This window comes from Mytilus trossulus, chromosome 3, assembly GCF_036588685.1.
Source record: "Mytilus trossulus isolate FHL-02 chromosome 3, PNRI_Mtr1.1.1.hap1, whole genome shotgun sequence".
Classification (NCBI taxonomy): domain Eukaryota; kingdom Metazoa; phylum Mollusca; class Bivalvia; order Mytilida; family Mytilidae; genus Mytilus; species Mytilus trossulus.
The window spans coordinates 51,581,452-51,604,212 of NC_086375.1; the positions used below are offsets into that span (position 1 = coordinate 51,581,452).

Consider the following 22,761-nt stretch of genomic DNA (forward strand, 5'->3'; position numbering starts at 1 on the left):
CAAATTTACATGAAAAGAATAAAACAGATCAAATACAATATCTATAATGAGGCATTATCACTTTTTATGTATACCTCATTCATAAATTATTATGTGATCTTTATTTAGATATAAGAAGATGTGGCATGAGTGCCAACGAGCCAATTCTCCATCTAAGTCAGCACATTATTGTTTTATTTGCCAAATCTATTGCTTTAAACAAAGACAGATTGTCTTGTTTGATAATGGCTTCTGTAGCTTGTTTTTTTCGCACCATTAAAATGTGGTTTATGACACTCTGATATCAATGAATGGATTCTAAAACATGTCTTACACTGCTTAAACAATTCATTTGACTTGATCTGAAATTCTTCTGATATTTGGCATGAAAAGACATGTAACTGTGGTTTCTGACTTTGAGTATGAAACTGTAGTTTTCTTTGCAGTGTTATTTTGGTGTATGATTTTTCATTTTGATCTTTAGCTTTGGTGTTTACAGTTTGCTTCAAACTTACAGATATAATTGCCCCCTTGATATCTTTTTACTTTTATTCAACCGTCAAAAATTGTTAAAAACCTTCTGATAAACTGCTTAGAAAAGTCATAAGACTTACCATCCATCTACAATTCCCTCATTAACAAACCAGGTCAGTTTTCTCTTAGACAGTACTGTATTCTGAAGATTTAATCTGCTGTACTCATAGATATGGGGTTTTCTTAGTTCTGTAATTGAAAATTGAGAAATTATAAATATAGTATGGACTATATGAACAGAGTTAATAATTGCACAAGCCTAAATGTCTCCACACTTTCATCCACTTTAACCAAGAATAAAAAGAAAAGAAAAGTAGAATGTGTTTGAGGACACTCAAGATTTCAAATTTTCCAACTTAAAATGGAGCATAACTCTAGAAAAGTATGTGACTCATTGTTAAAAATTAACTGTCTGCTAGTTTCTTATTTGTGGATGAGTTTCATAAAATCTGAATAAGAATTCCTTTAGATATGAGTGCTGAAACAAAGACAAATTGGCAATATTCCAAGTTATAAAGATCATAATTCTAGAAAAAAAGCGACACCCGCTTCAAGTGAATTTACAATGTATGTATGTCTGACAAGTGACATAGTCGTAAATCTTAACTTTACACTTCAAGTTAGTTTTAATGAAAAAAATATTACAGAGTAAAATGCCTTACTGAGTGCCTCTATAAACCAGAAGTACTGATCATCTCTGTCATGGTACTCTGTGGTTCTCAGGGCATGTGTCACTCCTTCTACACTATCTACGATTGGACAGGCAAAATCATAGGTTGGATACGCTCTGTAAAATAATTACCAAAAGTCAGTCTTTCTTCAGCAATATACAAACACAAAATAAACAGTATAACTGTAAATATTCACAGATCAATTTCTTTACCAGAATTGAGGATAAGAGGAGTATTTTTTAATCTTAGATTTTTACATTAGGATATTGGCATCAGACTTTTATTATTTATGTTCTCTTTGTCTTCCACCTGTAAAAGACAACAGCATAACATACTATCTCCTATTTGTTTCATGTTTTTACATGTATTTCATTATTTCATTAGTACATTATATCATTCTTAAAAATGGTCATGTTTAAGAGGGTTCCCTTTATAGTATTACACATTTCTTACTTGTATTTGTTACCAGTTTTTACATGGGTCTCATTTTTACACCTATACATTGTTGGGTCCCTCAAACAGCCATTATCTGACTGCATGTCTAGCTTGGCCCTGACACAGCATTTCAGTCCAGGGTCAGATCCTTTCTTCATCTCCTCCCACATTTTCAAATTCTTCTCAACACCTTTACAACAAAAGGACAACAATAAAACACTCTATTCATAAAATAAGTATCTTGCAAAACATATTATCTAGAAATTCCACTACAAACATCTCAAATAAAAAATATAACTTCTAGTTAGTTATATAGGCCTAAAGTTAAATTTTATTCAACAAAACATTATCAGTGTTTAATTCTGAAAAGAATCTTACAGTATCTTTTTTATATTCCATCGTTTACAAAAGTACTCAACAATCTTGTAACTTTTTTTTTAAAACACAGTTTTATTCATATCATTCAATCACAACCAAATGTAAATCTAAACCACAAATCATTTCTGGAATCAGTTAAACCCTGTCTTGTATTTGTGTGTTTTGGTTGAGATTTCATTTAGATGCAATTTACATCTTTTCATTCAATTCTTCATTATTCACTACTTATATAATACATACTGTTTCTCCTGTTATCATTTTCTACCCTTTCCTCTCGTTCTTTTTTCATCTGCTCAGGTTCGGTATTGTCCACGTAGGCTTTTCCTTCTTTAATCATCTTGGTACACAAGTCAAGCATCAAGTCAAAATGATCTGACGTGTGACTGAACTTGTCATACTTAATACCCAACATAGCCACATCTTCCAATATTACCTACAATTAATAAGGAAATCAATATTAATTTCAATATTTTTAATCATGTTTTTAATACCTTAACTTCTTTTTGTTAGTAGGTAAAGAATGATGTTTTGTTTGCATGCCATATTTAAAATTGTAAGTATACTAAATGTGATATTAAAACAATATGTACTCTTTAAATATTTGTCAGTTAACACAGTGAGATAAGCAGTGAATTGTGTTGTGTTATACTTTGTAATAGGGTATATTATAGCTTAGAATGTATTTTGAATGCCTTCCTCCTGAGTGCATATTTTTCTAAAGTTTTCTATTTCACATTCCTCATGGATTGACTGTGGTTTTGAATTAAAGTCACCTGGACTTCTCTTCTTTGTAAATGATCATGACATTGTCTATTTCAAATAATTTAAAATATCTACAAGAGCTGTTCCCTAACTTAATGAGTAACAATATAAAAGGCGAGGAATTTCTAGATTATACCTTCTCAAACTCTGATGATTCTTTAGCTGGATTTGTGTCATCAAATCTCATAATCAACGTTCCTTTGAACATCTCTCTGTAGTAATAATTCAAAAGGGCCGCCTTAGCATGTCCAACATGTAAAAATCTGAAAAGTAAGATGATCAAATGTGAAGGGAGTATAAATTTCTTTTAATAGTTCACATCTCACAGCTTCTCCAAAAATAAATTTCAGTAGTATACATTCACATATAAAGCTCTGAATATTTATATATGTATCAGCTACTGATCTAATTCCTTGTGAGTAGCTTTATAGATTCATAATGGTGGATAAATCCAGGCATATATATTTAGATGAGCAGCCCTGTTTACATATATATGAGGAAATGTTCAAACAAACATATTCATTTACCTTCTGAAAGGAGTAGGTCCGGTAATGACAGATTTTGACCTCAAATTTCAGGTTCATCTGACTGAAATTTTTGACCACTTTTTAAACACTTCAGTGTCTTTTTCACTCGATTCAATTAGTTTATGTGAAAGATTTAAACTGATTAGGCATTAAAAACGATCCTATTCAAGCTCAAATATGAAAAATCTACCAATTATGCCGAAAAATGTCACTTAATACAGATGTTTTTTTGTCAAAAATGAAAGTGGCCGCATCCGTGTTCATCCACAACCTTTATATATGTTATGTATTATCATAAAGTACAACTTACATTTCAATATAAGGGATGAACACGAATGCAGGCACTTCTGTTTTACACGAAAACGGTCTAAAATTTACCTAAAATGCTAGAATTTTGAAGATTTCAGTAATTTAGCATGACTTAATGGTGCGACAACCCGATTTATGTGCATTGTATTGTCAAAAACAGCCCATATTTATGTAGCAGAAGCATCTTTCTGTCCAATAAATAACTATAAATTTATATCTTAACAATTTTGTAAAACTGTTATATTTTGGGGCCAAAAAGGGGTCTTACCGGACCTACTCCTTTAGCAAAATATCATTCAGGGTATGTGTCATCAAACCTCAATATGCATTTGCCTTTAACATCTCCCGATAGTAATAATTAATTAATGCTGCTTTACCATGGCCAATGTCTAGATATCTTAAGTTTAAACATCAACCAATAGTAATAATGAACTAATTCTGCTTGAAATTCCATAAAATAACATTCAGCTATTTAAGTAAAATTCTTGAGGAATGCTTGAATATTCAACATTATTCAATATTTCAGAAACATGAATTTTCACTGATATATAAAATGTATGTGTAAAGGAGTAAGTTCGATAAGGTCCATATTTGGCCCCAATTATAAAGTTCATAGTAACAAGACAATAAATGTTTTAAGTTGCCGTAAAGACATGAGAGAAAACTGAACATAACTGTTTTTGTCAAAGTTTAATTCTAAGACATTGATTTTTACATCCCAAAAAGGTCAAAATGAGGGATTTTGGTGAAATTCGACAAAATCAGCTGGATTTCAACCAAATCACGGACCAGGAAACATAGAGCGCATGTGTCGACAAACTTTATATTCAAATGAGACATGTGAAATGTCTTCACAAACATTTTTTTTAATGATCTTTGTTGTCGACGTATGCGCTCTATGTTTCCTGTACAATAATCTATGAATATTTACCCATTTTCCTTGATTTTTTCGTGAAAAATCAATATGAGTACAACTTGTGACGTCATAATGAAACGCAGAAACGTAAATTTTTCAACAAAATTGCTTCTTTCCTAACTAGTCAATGTATTAGCTATAATTTATCGTGATATTGGTCAATAAATCCGAATTTGAAATTAACGCTAATAAAGGGGGCCATTTTAGGACCTTATTGAACATACTACTTTGATTGAGTTAACAATAACCTCAACTTACCCACTTGCCTCTGGAGGAAATCTGACCACAACTTTTCCCGTCTCTGCTCCTGGGAGGTCAACAAACTTTCCTTCATCTTTCTTAACCTACAAACATCAAAATATTTACAATTTTAAAGTTATCTTTGGTAAAATATTTGTCATTCCAAATACTGCCAGTGAATCTGAGTCTTCCTTTTTGAGGAAAATTAAGACCTCAAGTTCTTATATTTGCAGTCTCAATGACTTTTAATGTGATCATTATTATTAACTATTAAATAATTTTGATACTTTACAAAAATAAGATAGAATTACTTACTGAAGACTCTGTCTTTTTATCTTTTCCACTTCCCCCTTTGACTTCAACCTTAGGGGTCTTTTTCATGATGGACAAGAAGACAGGTTGTTCACATAAATATTTATAATATCTCTTGACATTAACTGGTGCTTCTCCACTGATATACAACTTCTGCCATGCACTATTACCTAAATGTTTATAGATATATTTGTTATCTGACAAAATAAGATGATGCAATAATCATGAAAGGATATGTAGATATGAGAAACGATAATGTTTTTTTTATCTAAATTTATACCATAATCACTGAGCATGGTATACGTATAGTTAAACATAGATATTATATAGGACTTACAGCTGATTTCAGTGAGTATGTAGCTAAAGGTAATAACTTTGGTTAGCCTACTTGTTAGCTGAACCATGAAGTCATTGTATGGTAAGGTATACTACCCTACTTTCGAAGTAGCCTAGTCCGACAGACAGATTGGTTATCTGTCGATCTAGTCTTCTCTAAAAGGAGGGTAGATAAACTAAACTAACAATGACTTCAGGGTTCTCAGATTGGTTTTTTATTTTTTTATGTAGTCGCACTAACATTTTTTAACACCACAACATTCTTTTTGTCTCTGTCCAAAGTCAAGAACCAAATAGTAAATGATTGTTGTTGGCTGCTTTTAATGTATTTTTTTTTATTGTTTTATCATAAATGTCAGAGACTGATGGTTTTCTCCTTTTAATGATTTCACATTTTGTAATGTCCGGATTTTATATAGCTAACTATATTGTATGATGACTCTTGGAGGAAGAATGACTTGAGTGCTTCCCTTAAGTAATACAGACTAATGCTTACTATGCAGTATGGGCTTTTCTCATTGTTGAAGGCTGTACAGTGACCTATAGTTGTTAATGTCTGTGTCATTTTGGTCTTTCGTGGATAGTCTCATTGGCAATCATACCACATCTTCTTTTTTATAAGCCAATTGTTAGTAATTGAGTAAGGGTAGTACTACTTGGGCTTAGTTAATGAGAGCTCTGACTTCCAACACAAAGTTTCTTGGTTCGTGTCCTGGATGATACAATGTGATTTTCTTATGAGAAACATGCTCTCCAGTAGCAGTACAAAATATGATGACAATTATAATTGCAATAATTAAACATGTTTTTCATGTCCACATAAAACAATAACATATTACATACTATGTAAGCATTCCCAAACTGCAAAATCAGCAATGGTAACACTATGACCAACCAGGTAAGTGATTGGTCCTAGCACTGTATCAAGGTAGACAACTGCTGAAGTAAAATCATTAGCACATGATAATCTCCCTTGAGCAAACAGCAACCAATGGTCAACCTACAATTAATAACAATAGGATATAATTGCTTAAGGAACCACATGATTCAAGACACTTGGTACAAACATGACAAAAGTACCTTGTCAGAAGATTTTAGAAATGATTGCCTTTTGTTACAGTCAAACTTTCCCTAGTCATTTTAAGGAATCACTCACGTTACAAAAACAAAAGGAAATCAATGTACTCTTTTTTATTTCGGAAATATGCAGAAGATTTGATTTCCTACTGAAACAAAAGATACATTTGAACCTCTACTAAAATATGATAATAATGATGCTATGCACAAACGTTGTGGATGTGTCCTAGTCATGCCTTGCTGGGTATTTTACATTGCCCAGAATGGCTTTATTTTAATTACTTTTATTACGGAACGGAAAATTATTTTTCTTATAGAGACAACTTACCTCAGTTTTTTCAACAGCTGTATTTCCTTGAATGCCAAGCTCTGGAAAACTTCTGGCCAAAAATCGGCAGATTGAGTGGTTTGTATTGAAAGAAGTGTTCCTGTAAAATTAATATCATTAATTGGAAGTTTAAAATTTACCCATGCTACTTTTTGTCAAAACAAATAGTTGAATTATGTTTGAATTATTTCTACATTTTACAATGAAATACTTGGACAAAAAAATGTTGTATTTGTTTTAAATATTTTACTCATTTTGTATTGAAATCAAAGTAAAGAATTCTAATAACTAGAGGCTCTAAAGAGCCTGTGTCGCTCACCTTGGTCTATGTGCATATTAAACAAAGGACACAAATGGATTCATGACAAAATTGTATTTTGGTGATGGTGATGTGTATTAAGTTCTTACTTTACTGAACGTTCTTGCTTCTTACAATTATATCTATAATGAACCTTGCCCATTAGTAACAGAGAAAAATATTTGGTAAAAATTTACATAAATTTACCGAATTAATGAAAATTGTTAAAAATTGACTATAAAGGGCAATAACTCCTTAAGGGGTCAATTGACCATTTAGGTCATGTTGACTTATTTGTAGATCTTACTTTGCTGAACATTATTGCTGTTTACAGTTTATCTCTATCTATAATAGTATTCGAGATAATAACCAAAAAAGGCAAAATTTCTTTAAAAATTACCAATTGGAGGGCAGCAAGCCAACAACCGATTGTCCAATTCATCTGAAAATTTCAGGGCAGATAGATATTGACCTGATAAACATTTTTATCCCATGTCAAATTTCCTCAAAATGCTTTGGTTTTTGAGTTATAAGCCAAAAACTGCATTTTACCCCTATGTTCTGTTTTTAGTCGTGGCGGCCATCTTGGTTGGTTGACTGGGTCACGCCACACATTTTTTAAACTAGATACCCCAAAGATGATTGTGGCCAAGTTTGGATTAATTTGGCTCAGTAGTTTCAGAGGAGAAGATTTTTGTAAAAGATTACTTAGATTTATGAAAAATGGTTAAAAATTAACTATAAAGGGCAATAACTCCTAAAGGGGTCAACTGACCATTTCGGTCATGTTGACTAATTTGTAAATCTAACTTTGCTGAACATTATTACTGTTTACAGTTTATCTCTATCTATAATAATATTCAAAATAATAACCAAAAACAGCAAAATTTCCTCAAAATTACCAATTCAGGGGCAGCAACCCAACAACAGGTTAACCGATTCATCTGAAAATTTCAGGGCAGATAGATCTTGACCTGATAAACATTTTTACCCCATGTCAGATTTCCTCTAAATGCTTTGGTTTTTGAGTTATAAGCCAAAAACTGCATTTTACCCCTATGTTCTATTTTTAGCCGTGGCAGCCATCTTGGTTGGATGACAGGGTCACGCCACACATTTTTTAAACTAGATACCCCAATGATGATTGTGGCCAAGTTTGGTTTGATTTGGCCCAGTAGTTTCAGAGGAGAAGATTTTTGTAAAAGATTACTTAGATTTATGAAAAATGGTTAAAAATTGACTATAAAGGGCAATAACTCCTAAAGGGGTCAACTGACCATTTCGGTCATGTTGACTTATTTGTAAATCTAACTTTGCTGAACATTATTACTGTTTACAGTTTATCTCTATCTATAATAATATTCAAGATAATAACCAACTAGAGGCTCTAAAGAGCCTGTGTCGCTCACCTTGGTATATGTGAATATTCAACAAAGGACACAGATGGATTCGTGACAAAATTGTGTTTTGGTGATGGTGATGTGCTTGTAGATCTAACTTTACTGAACATTCTTGCTCGTACATATATCACCATCTATAATGATTGGCCCAGTAGTTTCAGTTGAAAGTGTTAGTAAAAATTTACAAATTTTATGAAAATTGTTAAAAATTGACTATCAATTTGTCTGAAATTTTCAGGGCAGATAGATCTTGACATGATAAACAATTTAACCCCATGCCAGTTTTGCTCTTAATGCTTTTGTTTTTGAGTTAAAAGCCAAAAACTGCATTTTACCCCATGTTCTATTTTTAGCCATGGTCGCCATCTTGGTTGGTTTGACGGGTCAACGGACACAATTTTTAAACTAGATACCCCAATGATGATTGTGGCCAAGTTTGGTTAAATTTGGCCCAGTAGTTTCAGAGGAGAAGATTTTTGTAAAAGATTAATCAGATTTACGAAAAATGGTTAAAAATTGACTATAAAGGGCAATAACTCCTAAAGGGGTCATTTGACCATTTCGGTCATGTTGACTTATTTGTAAATCTTATTTTGCTGAACATTATTGCTGTTTACAGTTTATCTCTATCTATAATATTATTCAAGATAATAACCAAAAACAGCAAAATTTCCTTAAAATTACCAATTTAGGGGTAGCAACCCAACAACAGGTTGTTCGATTCATCTAAAATTTTCAGAGCAGATAGATCTTGACCTTATAAACAATTTTACCCCATGTCAGAATTGCTCTAAATGCTTTGGTTTTTGAGTTATAAGCCAAAAACTGCATTTTACCCCTATGTTCTTTTTTTAGCCATGGCGGCCATCTTGGTTGGTTGACCGGGTCACCGGACACAATTTTTAAACTAGATACCCCAATGATGATTGTGGCCAAGTTTGGTTTAATTTGGCCCAGTAGTTTCAGAGGAGAAGATTTTTGTAAAAGTTAACGCCGGACGCAGGACGACGACAACGACGGACGACGACGACGGACGCCGGACGCAAAGTGATGAGAAAAGCTCACTTGGCCCTTCGGGCCAGGTGAGCTAAAAACAGCAAAATTTCCTCAAAATTACCAATTCAGGGGCAGCAACCCAACAACAGATTGACCGATTCATCTGAAAATTTCAGGGCAGATAGATCTTGACCTGATAAACATTTTTACCCCATGTCAGATTTCCTCTAAATGCTTTGGTTTTTGAGTTATAAGCCAAAAACTGCATTTTACCCCTATGTTCTATTTTTAGCCGTGGCGGCCATCTTGGTTGGATGACCGGGTCAAGCCACACATTTTTTAAACTAGATACCCCAATGATGATTGTGGCCAAGTTTGGTTTGATTTGGCCCAGTAGTTTCAGAGGAGAAGATTTTTGTAAAAGCTAACGCCGGACGACGGACGACGGACGCCAAGTGATGAGAAAAGCTCACTTGGCCCTTTGGGCCAGGTGAGCTAAAAATGACTTAAAAGGGCAATAACTCCTTAAGGGGTCAACTGACCATTTTGGTCATGTTGATTTATTTGTAGATCTTACTTTGATGAACATTATTGCAGTTTACAGCATATCTCTATCTATAATAAGATTCAAGATAATCTTCAACAGCAAAATTTCCTCAAAATTACCAATTTAGGGGCAGCAACCCAACAACCAGTTGTCAGATTCATCTGAAAATGTCAGGGCAGATAGATCTTGACTTGATAAACAATTTTACCCAGTCAGATTTGCTCTAAATGCTTTGGTTTCAGAGTTATTAGCCAAAATATACATTTTAACTCTATGTTCTATTTTTAGCCATGGTGGCCATCTTGGTTGGTTGGTTGGTCACTGGACACAATTTCAAACGAGATACCCCAATGATGATTGTGGACAGACGACAATGGACAAAGGACGCCAAGTAATAAGAAAAGCTGAGGCTAACTTGAGCTAAAAATTAAAAAAAATTACAAAAAAATTGTAAAAATTGACTTTGAAGGACTACAATGTATAACTCCTTATGAGGTTAATTGACCATTTTGATTATGTTGGAATATTTTGTAGATTTAACTCTGCTGAAAAATTTTGCCATTTACAGTTTATCTCCATCTATTATAATATTCAAGATAATAACCAGAGGGCAACACCCTAACAACAGGTTGTCTGATTCATCTGAAAATTTCAGAACAGATAGATCTTTAACTGATCTACATTATTATCCCACTCAGATTTGCTGTAAATGCTTTGATTTTAGAGTTATAAGCTAAAATCCACATTTTTACCCTATGACTACATGTATGTTCTATTTTTAGCCATGGTGGCCGTCTGGGTTTGTTGGCCAGATCACCGGACACACTTTTAAAACTAGATACCCTAATTATGTCATAATTACAAGAGAAAAAATCAATAGCATAATATAGGAAAAACAATTAAACTAGAGGCTCTAAAGAGCCTGTGTCGCTCACCTTGGTCTATGTGCATATTAAACAAAGGACACAAATGGATTCATCACAAAATTGTATTTTGGTGATGGTGATGTGTTTGAAGTTCTTACTTTACTGAACGATTTTGCTTCTTACAATTATATCTATCATGAACTTTGCCCATTAGTAACAGAGAACTATATTTGGTAAAAATTTACATAAATTTACCAAATTAATGAAAATTGTTAAAAATTGACTATAAAGGGCAATAACTCCTTAAGGGGTCAATTGACCATTTAGGTCATGTTGACTTATTTGTAGATCTTACTTTGCTGAACATTATTGCTGTTTACAGTTCTTCTTCCGTTAACACCCATATACCACAACCACTGATAATAATCATACTAATAAATAACAAAAAATAGTAAAGTGCAATACCACACGACAGAGCCGAGGGCTGGTTTAATAACAACCATTAAATGATATTTATTGTATACAAATTTCGAATCAGTACGAAAATTCATCATTTATATAGATATATATACAACTCGTCTAAACATTAACCAAATTAGATCTGTAAATTTGCTTCCGCAAATTCTTGTTCTTCCCTCGCCGGGATACGAACCTATGCCACTGATATATCGTGACACCAAATCGCCTGCACTATAGCCTTCCCGCTAGATAAAGATATATATATATATATGTATATTATATGTACTAGTCTTTCAATACACACAAACATTTGTAAACAATCGATCTCTTAATGCATGATACAAAATATCAAATGTAAAAATTAACGTGACCTATCGAGTAGACCCTGTCGTGCCGAATGATTTAACCGCCAAATCATACAAACTACTTAACCTAAACGCCACCTATATGGGCAGACAATTCAGAAGAAAATAATTTCATTCTAATTCATAAAATCAACCGACTGAAATTATATTTCTTCTTCCGTTAACACCCATATACCACAACCACTGATAATAATCATACTAATAAATAACAAAAAATAGTAAAGTGCAATACCACACGACAGAGCCGAGGGCCGAAAACACAAAGAACGGGAAAATTTAAAAAAGGTGATCTATATCATGTAATAAAGATCTGAAAATAATGCTAGAAATTATCCAAAGAATCCTTCACGATAATATCGTTTACCGTTTCGGAACACCATCTACCGTGTCTCTATCAACTTAAAACCTAAATTAGCACAAGCACTAGCACCTTCAGACCTAAAACTGTGAAACCCATAACACTTAATATCAAGAACATACGACAGAACACTTCAATAAAGAGCTCGCGCATCCTATAGTATGACACTGGCGTATTCTTTTACGTAAAACATCAACATCTAAACATTTGGAAAAAATCCAAACAAAAAGTACAATAAAATAAATAAATAAGAAACCCCATCAAAATAGCTAGAAAAATCCGCCCAATGCAGAAATAAATCAAATGTTTCACTGACACTTATACGAATGACACTGAAACGCCTTCTCTCAATCTGTATACGCCTGTTTTGAAACGTTAAATGACAATAGACATATAATGATCTTAAATAACTTAAAATAATCACTTCGTCGAATAGATAGCAACTCAACTCACAAAAGCACTGAAACACGTACAAATATCAAATACGCTGATTATACAAGTTACCAAAAGAAAACATAACAACCCACATTACATGCAGTAATTCTAACGAAACAGGCTCCTTTATATTCGTAGGAGTAGGCAAGCTACGCCTCACATCTTCTAGTAGGTTAATAACTAAAGACGAATTCATCGGTAAACATGATGATCCAATAAGAGAATGTATCCACTGTAAAGAGTAAATCGGTTGTTCAACTGGACTAACAGTATTTCTCGAATGTGTCAATACAGCCAAATATAAACCAACGTAAAAAGCTTTTGCTGGTACAGTATAACAATTTTCAATTCTGTTTGATGCAGCCCAATTATTCCAGCGTAAAATACTCAGATAATATCCTTTATAGTAAAAACTGCTAAGATTCCTACATTAGATCTGAGAGAAAATTCACTTTGCTAACTAGTGAAGCAGGTTAATTCTGCAATTCTTCCGGTGAGTGCCTGCAAAAATATATTTGTAATTAAAAAATAAAACATAACTTATAAAAGCAATCTAAAATTATAACTATCAGCTAAGTACTATGCATCTAATTATCCACAAAATTCATATGAAAACTCAAATCAAAAACTGAGATTCAAATCTAGTAAAGCTAGTAATCTATACCAAGAGATCAAGAGAGATCTATCATATACATGCAAGAGATCAAGAGAGATCTATCATATACATGCTCACATCAAAGTGATCTATAATACATGCTCACATCAAAGTGATATATGACTGGATGAAAACTCCATCATTAATGCTATTAAATATGCAAATGTTAAATCAACATTGCCAAATATGGTCTTTTTACTCTACCAGCTATATAAGCATGTCTGTAAGTAGAAAGATCTATAAAATTTGTCACTTCAGAAAAGAAACCATCACCATATAGAAAAACCATCACCATATAGAAAAAAGCTTTAGCCAAAAAACCAGCAGAGAGCCAGTACAGAGTAAATTTTGATTTTCACTGTCGAAAATACATTAATTCTTGTGGGAACAAAGAAATAGGTGAAACGAACAACCCGTTAATCCCTCGCCAATCAACCGTGAAAGCGTCAATACCTGACGAATTCACATTCCAAAATCTGGAATAAAAAACTATCAATTTAAAAATTGTCACCAGAGGTAAACTAGTCAACCTCATGAAGTCCCCTAAGGGATTCAACTACCTGAAATACAAATTCAGAATTAGCCTGTAGCCAATCATCAACTATCTGAAATACAAATTCAGAATTAGCCTGTCGCCAATCATGTTAATCAACAATCCGACTAAGATAATCTGCTCTCTTATCCTCAGTACGTAGACTCACTACCATGTCAATATAAACATCGTGCAATATATATGTGCTAAAATGACTAAAATCAACTTTTGCAATACTGATGTCGTGCTCCTTTTACTAACAACATTTTAATTGTGGTTACTAGTAATCTTATATTGTTGCAAGCTAAAAAGTTTATCAACGACAAAAATACATTTTTCACTACTGTGAACTCCTTCCATTTGGAACTTGTAGAAACCTCACATTCTATAAACCACATATCGTGAACAATATTACATGGGTTTTCACTGTACGCTATAGTCTGCCAAGAACTTCAGATTTTTAATGTTTAATATTGGCTTCATGTGCATTTAAAACCTAAATCGGTTTATTAATAAGACCAATACTGTCTACAGATAAATGTATATTACTGCTCCGGTATGAATGAACACTATTTATATCATTAGACAAATGTTTTGTCAATAAATATACAATATTGCCTATAACTTGAGAAATAGATATATTAAGCTGTCCTGGCTACCAAAAGAAGCTACATCAAATACTTTCCGTTTTTGCTAAACACAAATCAATGTATGAAATGATATTCATTATCTTGTGTATACAATTGTCAGGAATAGTAAAAACTCCTTTATCTTAGCCCCTGAAATTATAACTTTTTAATAGTAGTCCACAGACGTCTCAGCCTTGGGTATAAAACCGCTACTTGTTGTATTACATAATTCCTCATCGTCATGTACACCGAATGCATCGTATAAGTACATAATAATCTGCTTATTTTCTTCTCTCCATTTTAATGAGATATTCTAGTAAAACTATAACAAGCAGAAACACCATTAAAGTCCCATACAAATCATAGATATTTAGCATGAGGTGGAAACATATAGACTAATGTATAACATACTTAAACGTATATGAATTGGTATAAATGTAATGTTTTGCAATACGCATATCTTCAAAGTTTACACTTGTCTCCCGCAAATACCTGTCATATTCTGTCTCAAATCTGATTTTAAACGTGTTGTTTAACTGAACAGAAACAGTTAAGGAATTCACAACAAAGTGAATATTTGACATCTCTACAATTAAATCATAGCTAATAAATTAGTAATCGCTGATTTAACAAAAGAGGTATCTTAAAAATAATAAAGTATTTGACAAACAATAATCGATATTGTATTTGAATAGAAAGGTAATATACAACCATCTCTTATAGTATCTATAATAAATATGGGCGTATCAATATCCATTTAAAATTGAATGTTTCTGCTAAGTCAATCCTTAACAATAATATCAGGTTGACCTACTTGATATTCAATAAAATCATTGGTCAAATTATAACCAATACAATTATCTATTATAGCTAAAATTTATAGATAATTTAAATACTCATCTTTCAAAATTTCACTGAGGCCAGGTTTGGTGGGTCATTTACTACTGTTGACATACGGACTGCTGGACCAGAAGTGTGTGTAGGACCCACAAGAGAAGTATGTTCCAATTTTCTTTTCTCTTCACCTGGTACTCCATCAACTGATTAGCACACTGTAACTTATCCAAGTCCACCAAATTTCTCTCTACCACCAATAATTGCCGACTCAGTACCTCTACTTTGTTGATTTAAAGCAGTTAAAACAGTTCTCAATGAATATCGGGTTCACCTTCATAATCCAAGACTAAATTCGAACGTACTAATCGACTAACACAGCTAGAAAAATTAACGTGACCTATCGAGTAGACCCTGTCGTGCCGAATGATTTAACCGCCAAATCATACAAACTACTTAACCTAAACGCCACCTATATGGGCAGACAATTCAGAAGAAAATAATTTCATTCTAATTCATAAAATCAACCGACTGAAATTATATTTTATCGCTATCTATAATAGTATTCAAGATAACCAAAAACGGCAAAATTTCTTTAAAAATTACCAATTGGAGGGCAGCAACCCAACAACCAGTTGTCCAATTCATCTGAAAAATTCAGGGCAGATAGATATTGACTTGATTAACAATTTAACTTCTTGTCAGATTTGCTCTAGATGCTTTGGTTTCATAGTTATAAGCAAAAAACTGCATTTTACCCCTATGTTCTATTTTTAGCCGTGGCGGCCATCTTGGTTGAATGGCCAGGTCATCGGACACATTTTTCAAACTAGATACCCCAAAGATAATTGTGGCCTAGTAGTTTCAGTGGAGATTTTGTAAAAGATTACTTAGATTTATGAAAAATGGTTAAAGATTGACTATAAAGGGCAATAACTCCTAAAGGGGTCAACTGACCATTTTGGTCATGTTGACTTATTTGTAGATCTTACTTTGCTGAACATTATTGCTGTTTACAATTTATCTCTATCTATAATAATATTCAAGATAATAACCAAAAACAGCAAAATTTCCTCAAAATTACAAATTCAGGGGCAGCAACCCAACAACCGATTGACCGATTCATCTGAAAATTTCAGGGCAGATAGTTCTTGACCTGATAAACACTTTATCCCATATCAGATTTCCTCAAAATGCTTTGGTTTTTGAGTTATAAGCCAAAAACTGCATTTTACACCTATGTTTTATTTTTAGCGGTGGCGGCCATCTTGGTTGGTTGACCAGGTCACGCCACACATTTTTTAAACTATATACCCCAAAGATGATTGTGGCCAAGTTTGGATTAATTTGGCCAAGTAGTTTCAGAGGAGAAGATTTTTGTAAAAGATTACTTTAATTTACGAAAAATGGTAAAAAATTGACTATAAAGGGCAATAACTCCTAAACGGGTCAACTGACCATTTTGGTCATGTGGACTTATTTGTAGATCTTACTTTGCTGAACATTATTGCTGTTTACAGTTTATCTCTATCTATAATAATATTCAAGATAATAACCAAAAACAGCAAAATTTCCTCAAAATTACCAATTCAGGGGCAGCAACCCAACCACGGATTGACCGATTCATCTGAAAATTTTAACGCAGATAGATCTTGACCTGATAAACATTTTTATCCCATGTCAGATTTCCTCAAAATGCTTTGGTTTTTGAGTTATAAGCCAAAAACTGCATTTTACCCCTTTGTTCTATTTTTAGCCGTGGCGGCCATCTTGGTTGGTTGACCAGGTCACGCCACACATTTTTTAAACAAGATACCCCAAAGATGATTGTGGCCAAGTTTGGATTAATTTGGCCAAGTAGTTTCAGAGGAGAAGATTTTTGTAAAAGATTACTTTGATTAACGAAAAATGGTTAAAAATTGACTATAAAGGGCAATAACTCCTAAACGGGTCAACTGACCATTTTGGTCATGTTGACTTATTTGTAGATCTTACTTTGCTGAACATTATTGCTGTTTACAGTTTATCTCTAACTATAATAATATTCAAGATAATAACCAAAAACAGCAAAATTTCTATAAAATTACCAATTCAGGGGCAGCAACCCAACAACCGATTGACCGATTCATCTGAAAATTTCAGGGCAGATAGATCTTGACCTGATAAACATTTTTACCCCATGTCAGATTTGCTCTAAATGCTTTGGTTTTTGAGTTATAAGCCAAAAACTGCATTTTACCCCTATGTTCTATTTTTAGCCGTGGCGGCCATCTTGGTTGGTTGACCGGGTCACGCCACACATTTTTTAAACTAGATACCCCAATGATGATTGTGGCCAAGTTTGGTTTGATTTGGCCCAGTAGTTTCAGAGGAGAAGATTTTTGTAAAAGTTAACGACGACGACGACGGACGACGACGGACGACGGACGCCAAGTGATGAGAAAAGCTCACTTGGCCCTTTGGGCCAGGTGAGCTAAAAATGTGTCAGTCTTGTACTTGAAGTGAGTTAAGACATGTTTAATCGTGTTAACCCATGTGAAGGCTTCTTTATGACTTTGAGATGAAGAATAGCAATAAAATTATCTATTCCCTTGTTTTGGGTTTTTGTTTGTCTACAGGGATTTTGTGTAAAAAAAGTCCACAGTATCCCTTCTTTCATTATATCCATAATGCAATCACAAAAATGTGTTATGTTTCTGAAATTTGTCACCATCATTTTAGTTAATATCAAAAGATTAACTATGATCAGGATTCCTGCAGAACCTGTACTTAAAACAATTCTCCAATTAATTAAACCAGCAGATTTCAATGGACACTTTCCAATACTTACAACCAAATTTGATAAGGATTTCAACTCTCCATAATGACAAAAATTTATATATCAAATCATTTAAGTAGAAGTAGTAGAGTTTTAATTCATTATTTTTATATCTTTATTATAATAACCCTGTATTAAACAAATTACAACTTAGATAAAGGTATATAATAAACAATTTTTCATGTGGATAGTCCCATATCAAAGTTAATTCTCGATGTCTGTAGATGAAAATTGTGAACAATTCCATGCCTGGCTTACATTTACAATACATCTTATCACATTATTATCTTACATGCATACGACAACTTAACCATTATCACTAAACTAGTATACATTTTTGTTTAGAGGCCAGCTGAAGCATGGCTACGGGTGTGGGATTTTCTCACTGCATTGAAGAGCCATTGCTGGACTTTGGCTTTTATTTGCTCTTTGGTCGGTTTGTTGTCTCTTTGACAAATTCCCCATTTCCATTCTCAATTTTAATATTAGATTATTAAAGTATAAATAATAAATATATCTTTTCATGTGGATAGTCTGAAAGTTGATTCTCAATGCTGCAAATGAAAGCAATTCCACACAGAAAACATTTGTACAAGTAACAACTATAAAAACTTACTTATCAACTACCAATGATGTATTATTTCCAAGCTCGATCTTGACAGGCTTTCCTGCTTTCACTACAAACTCTGCCGTCAACAAGGCAGCTGAAATAAATCAAAACATCACTCAACTGTTAGAGCAGAATATATTATATATCAGAATAAGAAAAGTCAGCTAAAATGACCTGTTTTTGAATTTGGGGGCGATTAATTCTAAATTTAACTAGTCCACTGGACTAGTAGCCTGAATATATTTTGTATGTATACATTGTATACCAGGAAAGCTGGCGATTTTTTTATCAACCTGTCTTTTGTTCATAAAAGCCATCACACATAATAATACCCAGTTATTATTATTTTGTCAGTAGCTGATAGTTCAATCAAACATGAACCACTTTTTAAAATTAGCATCAGTGTAAAATTATTCCCTGTTGTGGTAAAATTTGGCAACATCAAACTTCCAGAAATTCAGGTCCCTGGATTTATACTGAGCAGAGCTTGATATTTTATTTTCATGTCAAAATTGGGTGTCAAAGTCCCCCCAAAATTTCCTCTCAAACTCCAGACGTAAACCAGATGCTCCGCAGGGCGTAGCTTTATACGACCGCAGAAGTATGGACACAACATTCAAGCTGGATTCAGCTCTAAATTTGGATTGTGATTAAATAGTTGACACAGCATAGGTTTCTGACACAGAATGAATGTGTTCTAATGAACTTAAAATTTTTGTTTTCTCTTAGAGCAATTCACTATGCTGTTGAATATTAATCCTCTCAAAAAAATGTTTGAAGAAATTTTCTTTTTATTTATGAAATTTCAAATGAGAAAAATTGAACCCAATTTTTTTAATCACATCCCCCTTTCTCTTATTCCAAAACTAATCTCAATTAAAATTTCTAATGGAGTTTGCAACAATAACTACTCATTTAAATACATCATAATATATTAAGATGTAAAAAAAAACTGCTTGTTATCACTGAATGGTAAAGATTATTCTAATTTATCAGTTGGTAGTAAAAAGTGAATATACATTGTATAATGTATATAACAAAGATTTAAGTTGATTCTGGACAAAGAAAGATAACTCCAATTAAAAAATATTCTTGCTATTGCACAATATTGTGAAATTAGATATTTCTTGTTGATTCTGGACAAAGAAAGATAACTCCAATTAAAAAAAAATCTTGCTATTGCACAATATTGTGAAATTAGATATTTCTTGTTGATTCTGGACAAAGAAAGATAACTCCAATTAAAAAAAAATCTTGCTATTGCACAATATTGTGAAATTAGATATTTCTTGCAAACTATTCTGGACAAAGAAAGATAACTCTAATTAAAAAAAAAATTGCTATTTCACAATATTGTGCAATTAGATATTTCTTGCCATTGCGCAATACTGTGCAATTGAAAAGACTTACTATTGCACAATACTTAATATAATAATTTTAGATCCTGATTTGGACCAACTTGAAAACTGGGCCCATAATCAAAAATCTAAGAACATGTTTGGATTCAGCATATCAAAGAACCCCAAGATTTCATTTTTTGTTAAAATCAAACTAAGTTTAATTTTGGACCCTTTGGACTTTAATGTAGACCAATTTGAAAACAGGACCAAAAATGAAGAATCTACATACACAGTTAGATTTGGCATATCAAAGAACCCCATATATTCAATTTTTGATGAAATCAAACAAAGTTTAATTTTGGACCCCGATTTGGACCAACTTGAAAACAGGGCCAATAATCAAAAATCTAAGTACATTTTTAGATTCAGCATATCAAAGAACCCAACCGGTTCATTTTTTGTCAAAATCAAACTAAGTTTAATTTTGGACCCTTTGGACCTAAATGTAAACCAATTTGAAAACGGGACCAAAAGTTAAGAATTTACATACACAGTTAGATTCGGCATATTAAAGAACCCCAATTATTCAATTTTGATGAAATCAAACAAAGTTTAATTTTGGACCCTTTGGGCCCCTTATTTCTAAACTGTTGGGACCAAATCTCCCAAAATCAATACCAACCTTCCTTTTATGGTCATAAACCTTGTGTTTAAATTTCATAGATTTCTATTTACTTATACTAACGTTATGGTGCAAAAACCAAGAAAAATGCTTATTTGGGCCCTTTTTTGGCCCCTAATTCCTAAACCGTTGAAACCAAAACTCCCAAAATCAATCCTAACCTTTCTTTTGTGGTCATAAACCTTTTGTCAAAATTTCATAGATTTCTATTAGCTTAAACTAAAGTTATAGTGCGAAAACCAAGAAAATGCTTATTTGGGTCCTTTTTGGCCCCTAATTCCTAAAATGTTGGGACCTAAACTCTGAAAATCAATACCAACCTTCCTTTTGTGGTCATAAACCTTGTGTTAAAATTTCATAGATTTCTATTTACTTTTACTAAAGTTAGAGTGCGAAAACTAAAAGTATTCGGACGACGACGCCGATGCCGACAACGACGACGCAGATGACGACGCCAGTATGATAGCAAGATACGACGAAAATTTTTTCAAATTTTGCGGTCGTAAAAAAATGACTTAAGCATTATGACGTCGTAGCAAGGCATCCCAGAAAAAAATTATAGCCTTACCATACGTCATAAATATTTTAGTCCGAGATTACTCTGACTTCCAACAGCTGTTTTGCCAGACAAGCTTGGCCCGTGGGACGTCAGAGCTCGTCCCATATCAAGTGCATGTTAGCCCACCCAAAATAGATGCGCTGCTTCATCACTTCTGGTGCAGACTGGCAGCCTTGGAATTATATAAATCGGGCATCAATCTGTTCATTTATCAATTATCTGTTCATTTATGTAAGTTTCACCTTCCTGCCAACCTTTATTTTTCCATATTTTAACAGTTTGCACAGTGACCCATCAATTTCTGCATTATGCCTTTCATTTTCAAAGATTATCACGTGATCAAGAGAAAAAAGTGATGATTAATGCATATGACCATAATGGAACACCTCGTTTATTTTACGATGCAAGTTATCTAAATGTCGGAGAGCTTGCGATTTTAACGTGGTCGGAACTTAATGTAAATGCTTCAAACCAATCTCCTGTAAAGGAAGTGAAAAATCGTGGTTGGCTACTAAATGTTTAACATCGATCTCCTTTGAAGGAGAGAAAAATAAAAAATATGAATATTTGCATATTTTGAGTCTGGAGACCACGAAATCTTTCTTAACTTGACGGCCATTTGAGAGTGAAAGTCAAATGCTGAAATCGATGGGTCTCTGTGAAAACTGTTAAAATATGGAAAAATAAAGGTTGGCAGGTAGGTGAAACTTACATAAATGAAAAGATAAATGAAAAATGAAGAGATTGATGCCTGATTTATATAATTCCAAGGCCGCCAGTTGGCACCAGAAGCGATGAAGCAGCGCATCTATTTTGGAGGGCAAATATCCCCTTTTTGATATGGGACGAGCTCTGATGTCCAACCTGCCAAGCTTGTCTGGCAAAACAGCCGTTGGACGTCAGAGTAATATCTAGTCCAAATAATTATGACGTTTGGCAAGGCTATTTTTTTTTTTTTTCTGGGACGCCTTCCTACAACTGTCGTAGGAAGGCGTCCCAGAAAAAAAATAAAATAGCCTTGCTCAGTAGCCTTGCAAGACGTCATAATTATTTGGACTAAGTAATATCGTACTAAATTATTTGGACAAGGCGGGTTGGTGAAAACTTTGGTAGCATTGTCATATAATTAACTTTTAGTGGAAAAGTAGACAATCCTAGCCTATTAAGATTATTTCGATCTCGAGTCGAACACACCTGCCACATACGCGATTCAAAGTGACTGTCAGTGTTCGACAGCCAGACAATCTGACATGGTCATGGTAGTGTCGCAGTGATAGACTACTAAGACCATACATTCACCTTCCTTGGCATTTTCTAAATCAGAGAAAAGAGTCTTACCAATAGCAGGTTTATCTTTCGGTGTAGAAAAAGAAAGTGCCATATTTGGAGACGTTTGTGTTGTCTTGCCGGCGTGTTTCGTCAGCCTAGTTTAGTCCCTTTGACGCTCTAATAAAGTTATTTATTTATTTATTGATAAAACGCGTGAATGACAAATAATAGTTAAAAGACAAAAACATGTCGGAATAATTATGAGAAATTTCCGATATTTGAACTGGTATCTACTATTTGTTTAA

The 22,761-nt window shown here is 33.3% G+C and overlaps 1 protein-coding gene across 2 annotated transcripts in view; it reads right to left on the bottom strand.

Annotated features, from left to right (window-relative positions):
- The window catches only part of LOC134711783 (bifunctional glutamate/proline--tRNA ligase-like), a 60,777-nt gene extending 38,117 nt beyond the window's left edge, over positions 1-22,660 (bottom strand). For both annotated transcript variants that reach the window (XM_063572658.1, XM_063572659.1), the window contains exons 1-11: positions 22,526-22,660; positions 18,613-18,700; positions 6,805-6,904; positions 6,243-6,399; positions 5,067-5,233; positions 4,770-4,855; positions 2,896-3,022; positions 2,238-2,430; positions 1,638-1,809; positions 1,176-1,300; positions 594-702 (exon numbers count right to left, since the gene is read on the bottom strand). In XM_063572658.1, the coding sequence (XP_063428728.1) occupies positions 594-702; positions 1,176-1,300; positions 1,638-1,809; positions 2,238-2,430; positions 2,896-3,022; positions 4,770-4,855; positions 5,067-5,233; positions 6,243-6,399; positions 6,805-6,904; positions 18,613-18,700; positions 22,526-22,568 (1,367 nt within the window). In that variant the 5' untranslated portion in view covers positions 22,569-22,660. The remainder of the gene's footprint in view (positions 1-593; positions 703-1,175; positions 1,301-1,637; positions 1,810-2,237; positions 2,431-2,895; positions 3,023-4,769; positions 4,856-5,066; positions 5,234-6,242; positions 6,400-6,804; positions 6,905-18,612; positions 18,701-22,525) is intronic.
- Positions 22,661-22,761: the final 101 nt, after the last annotated feature.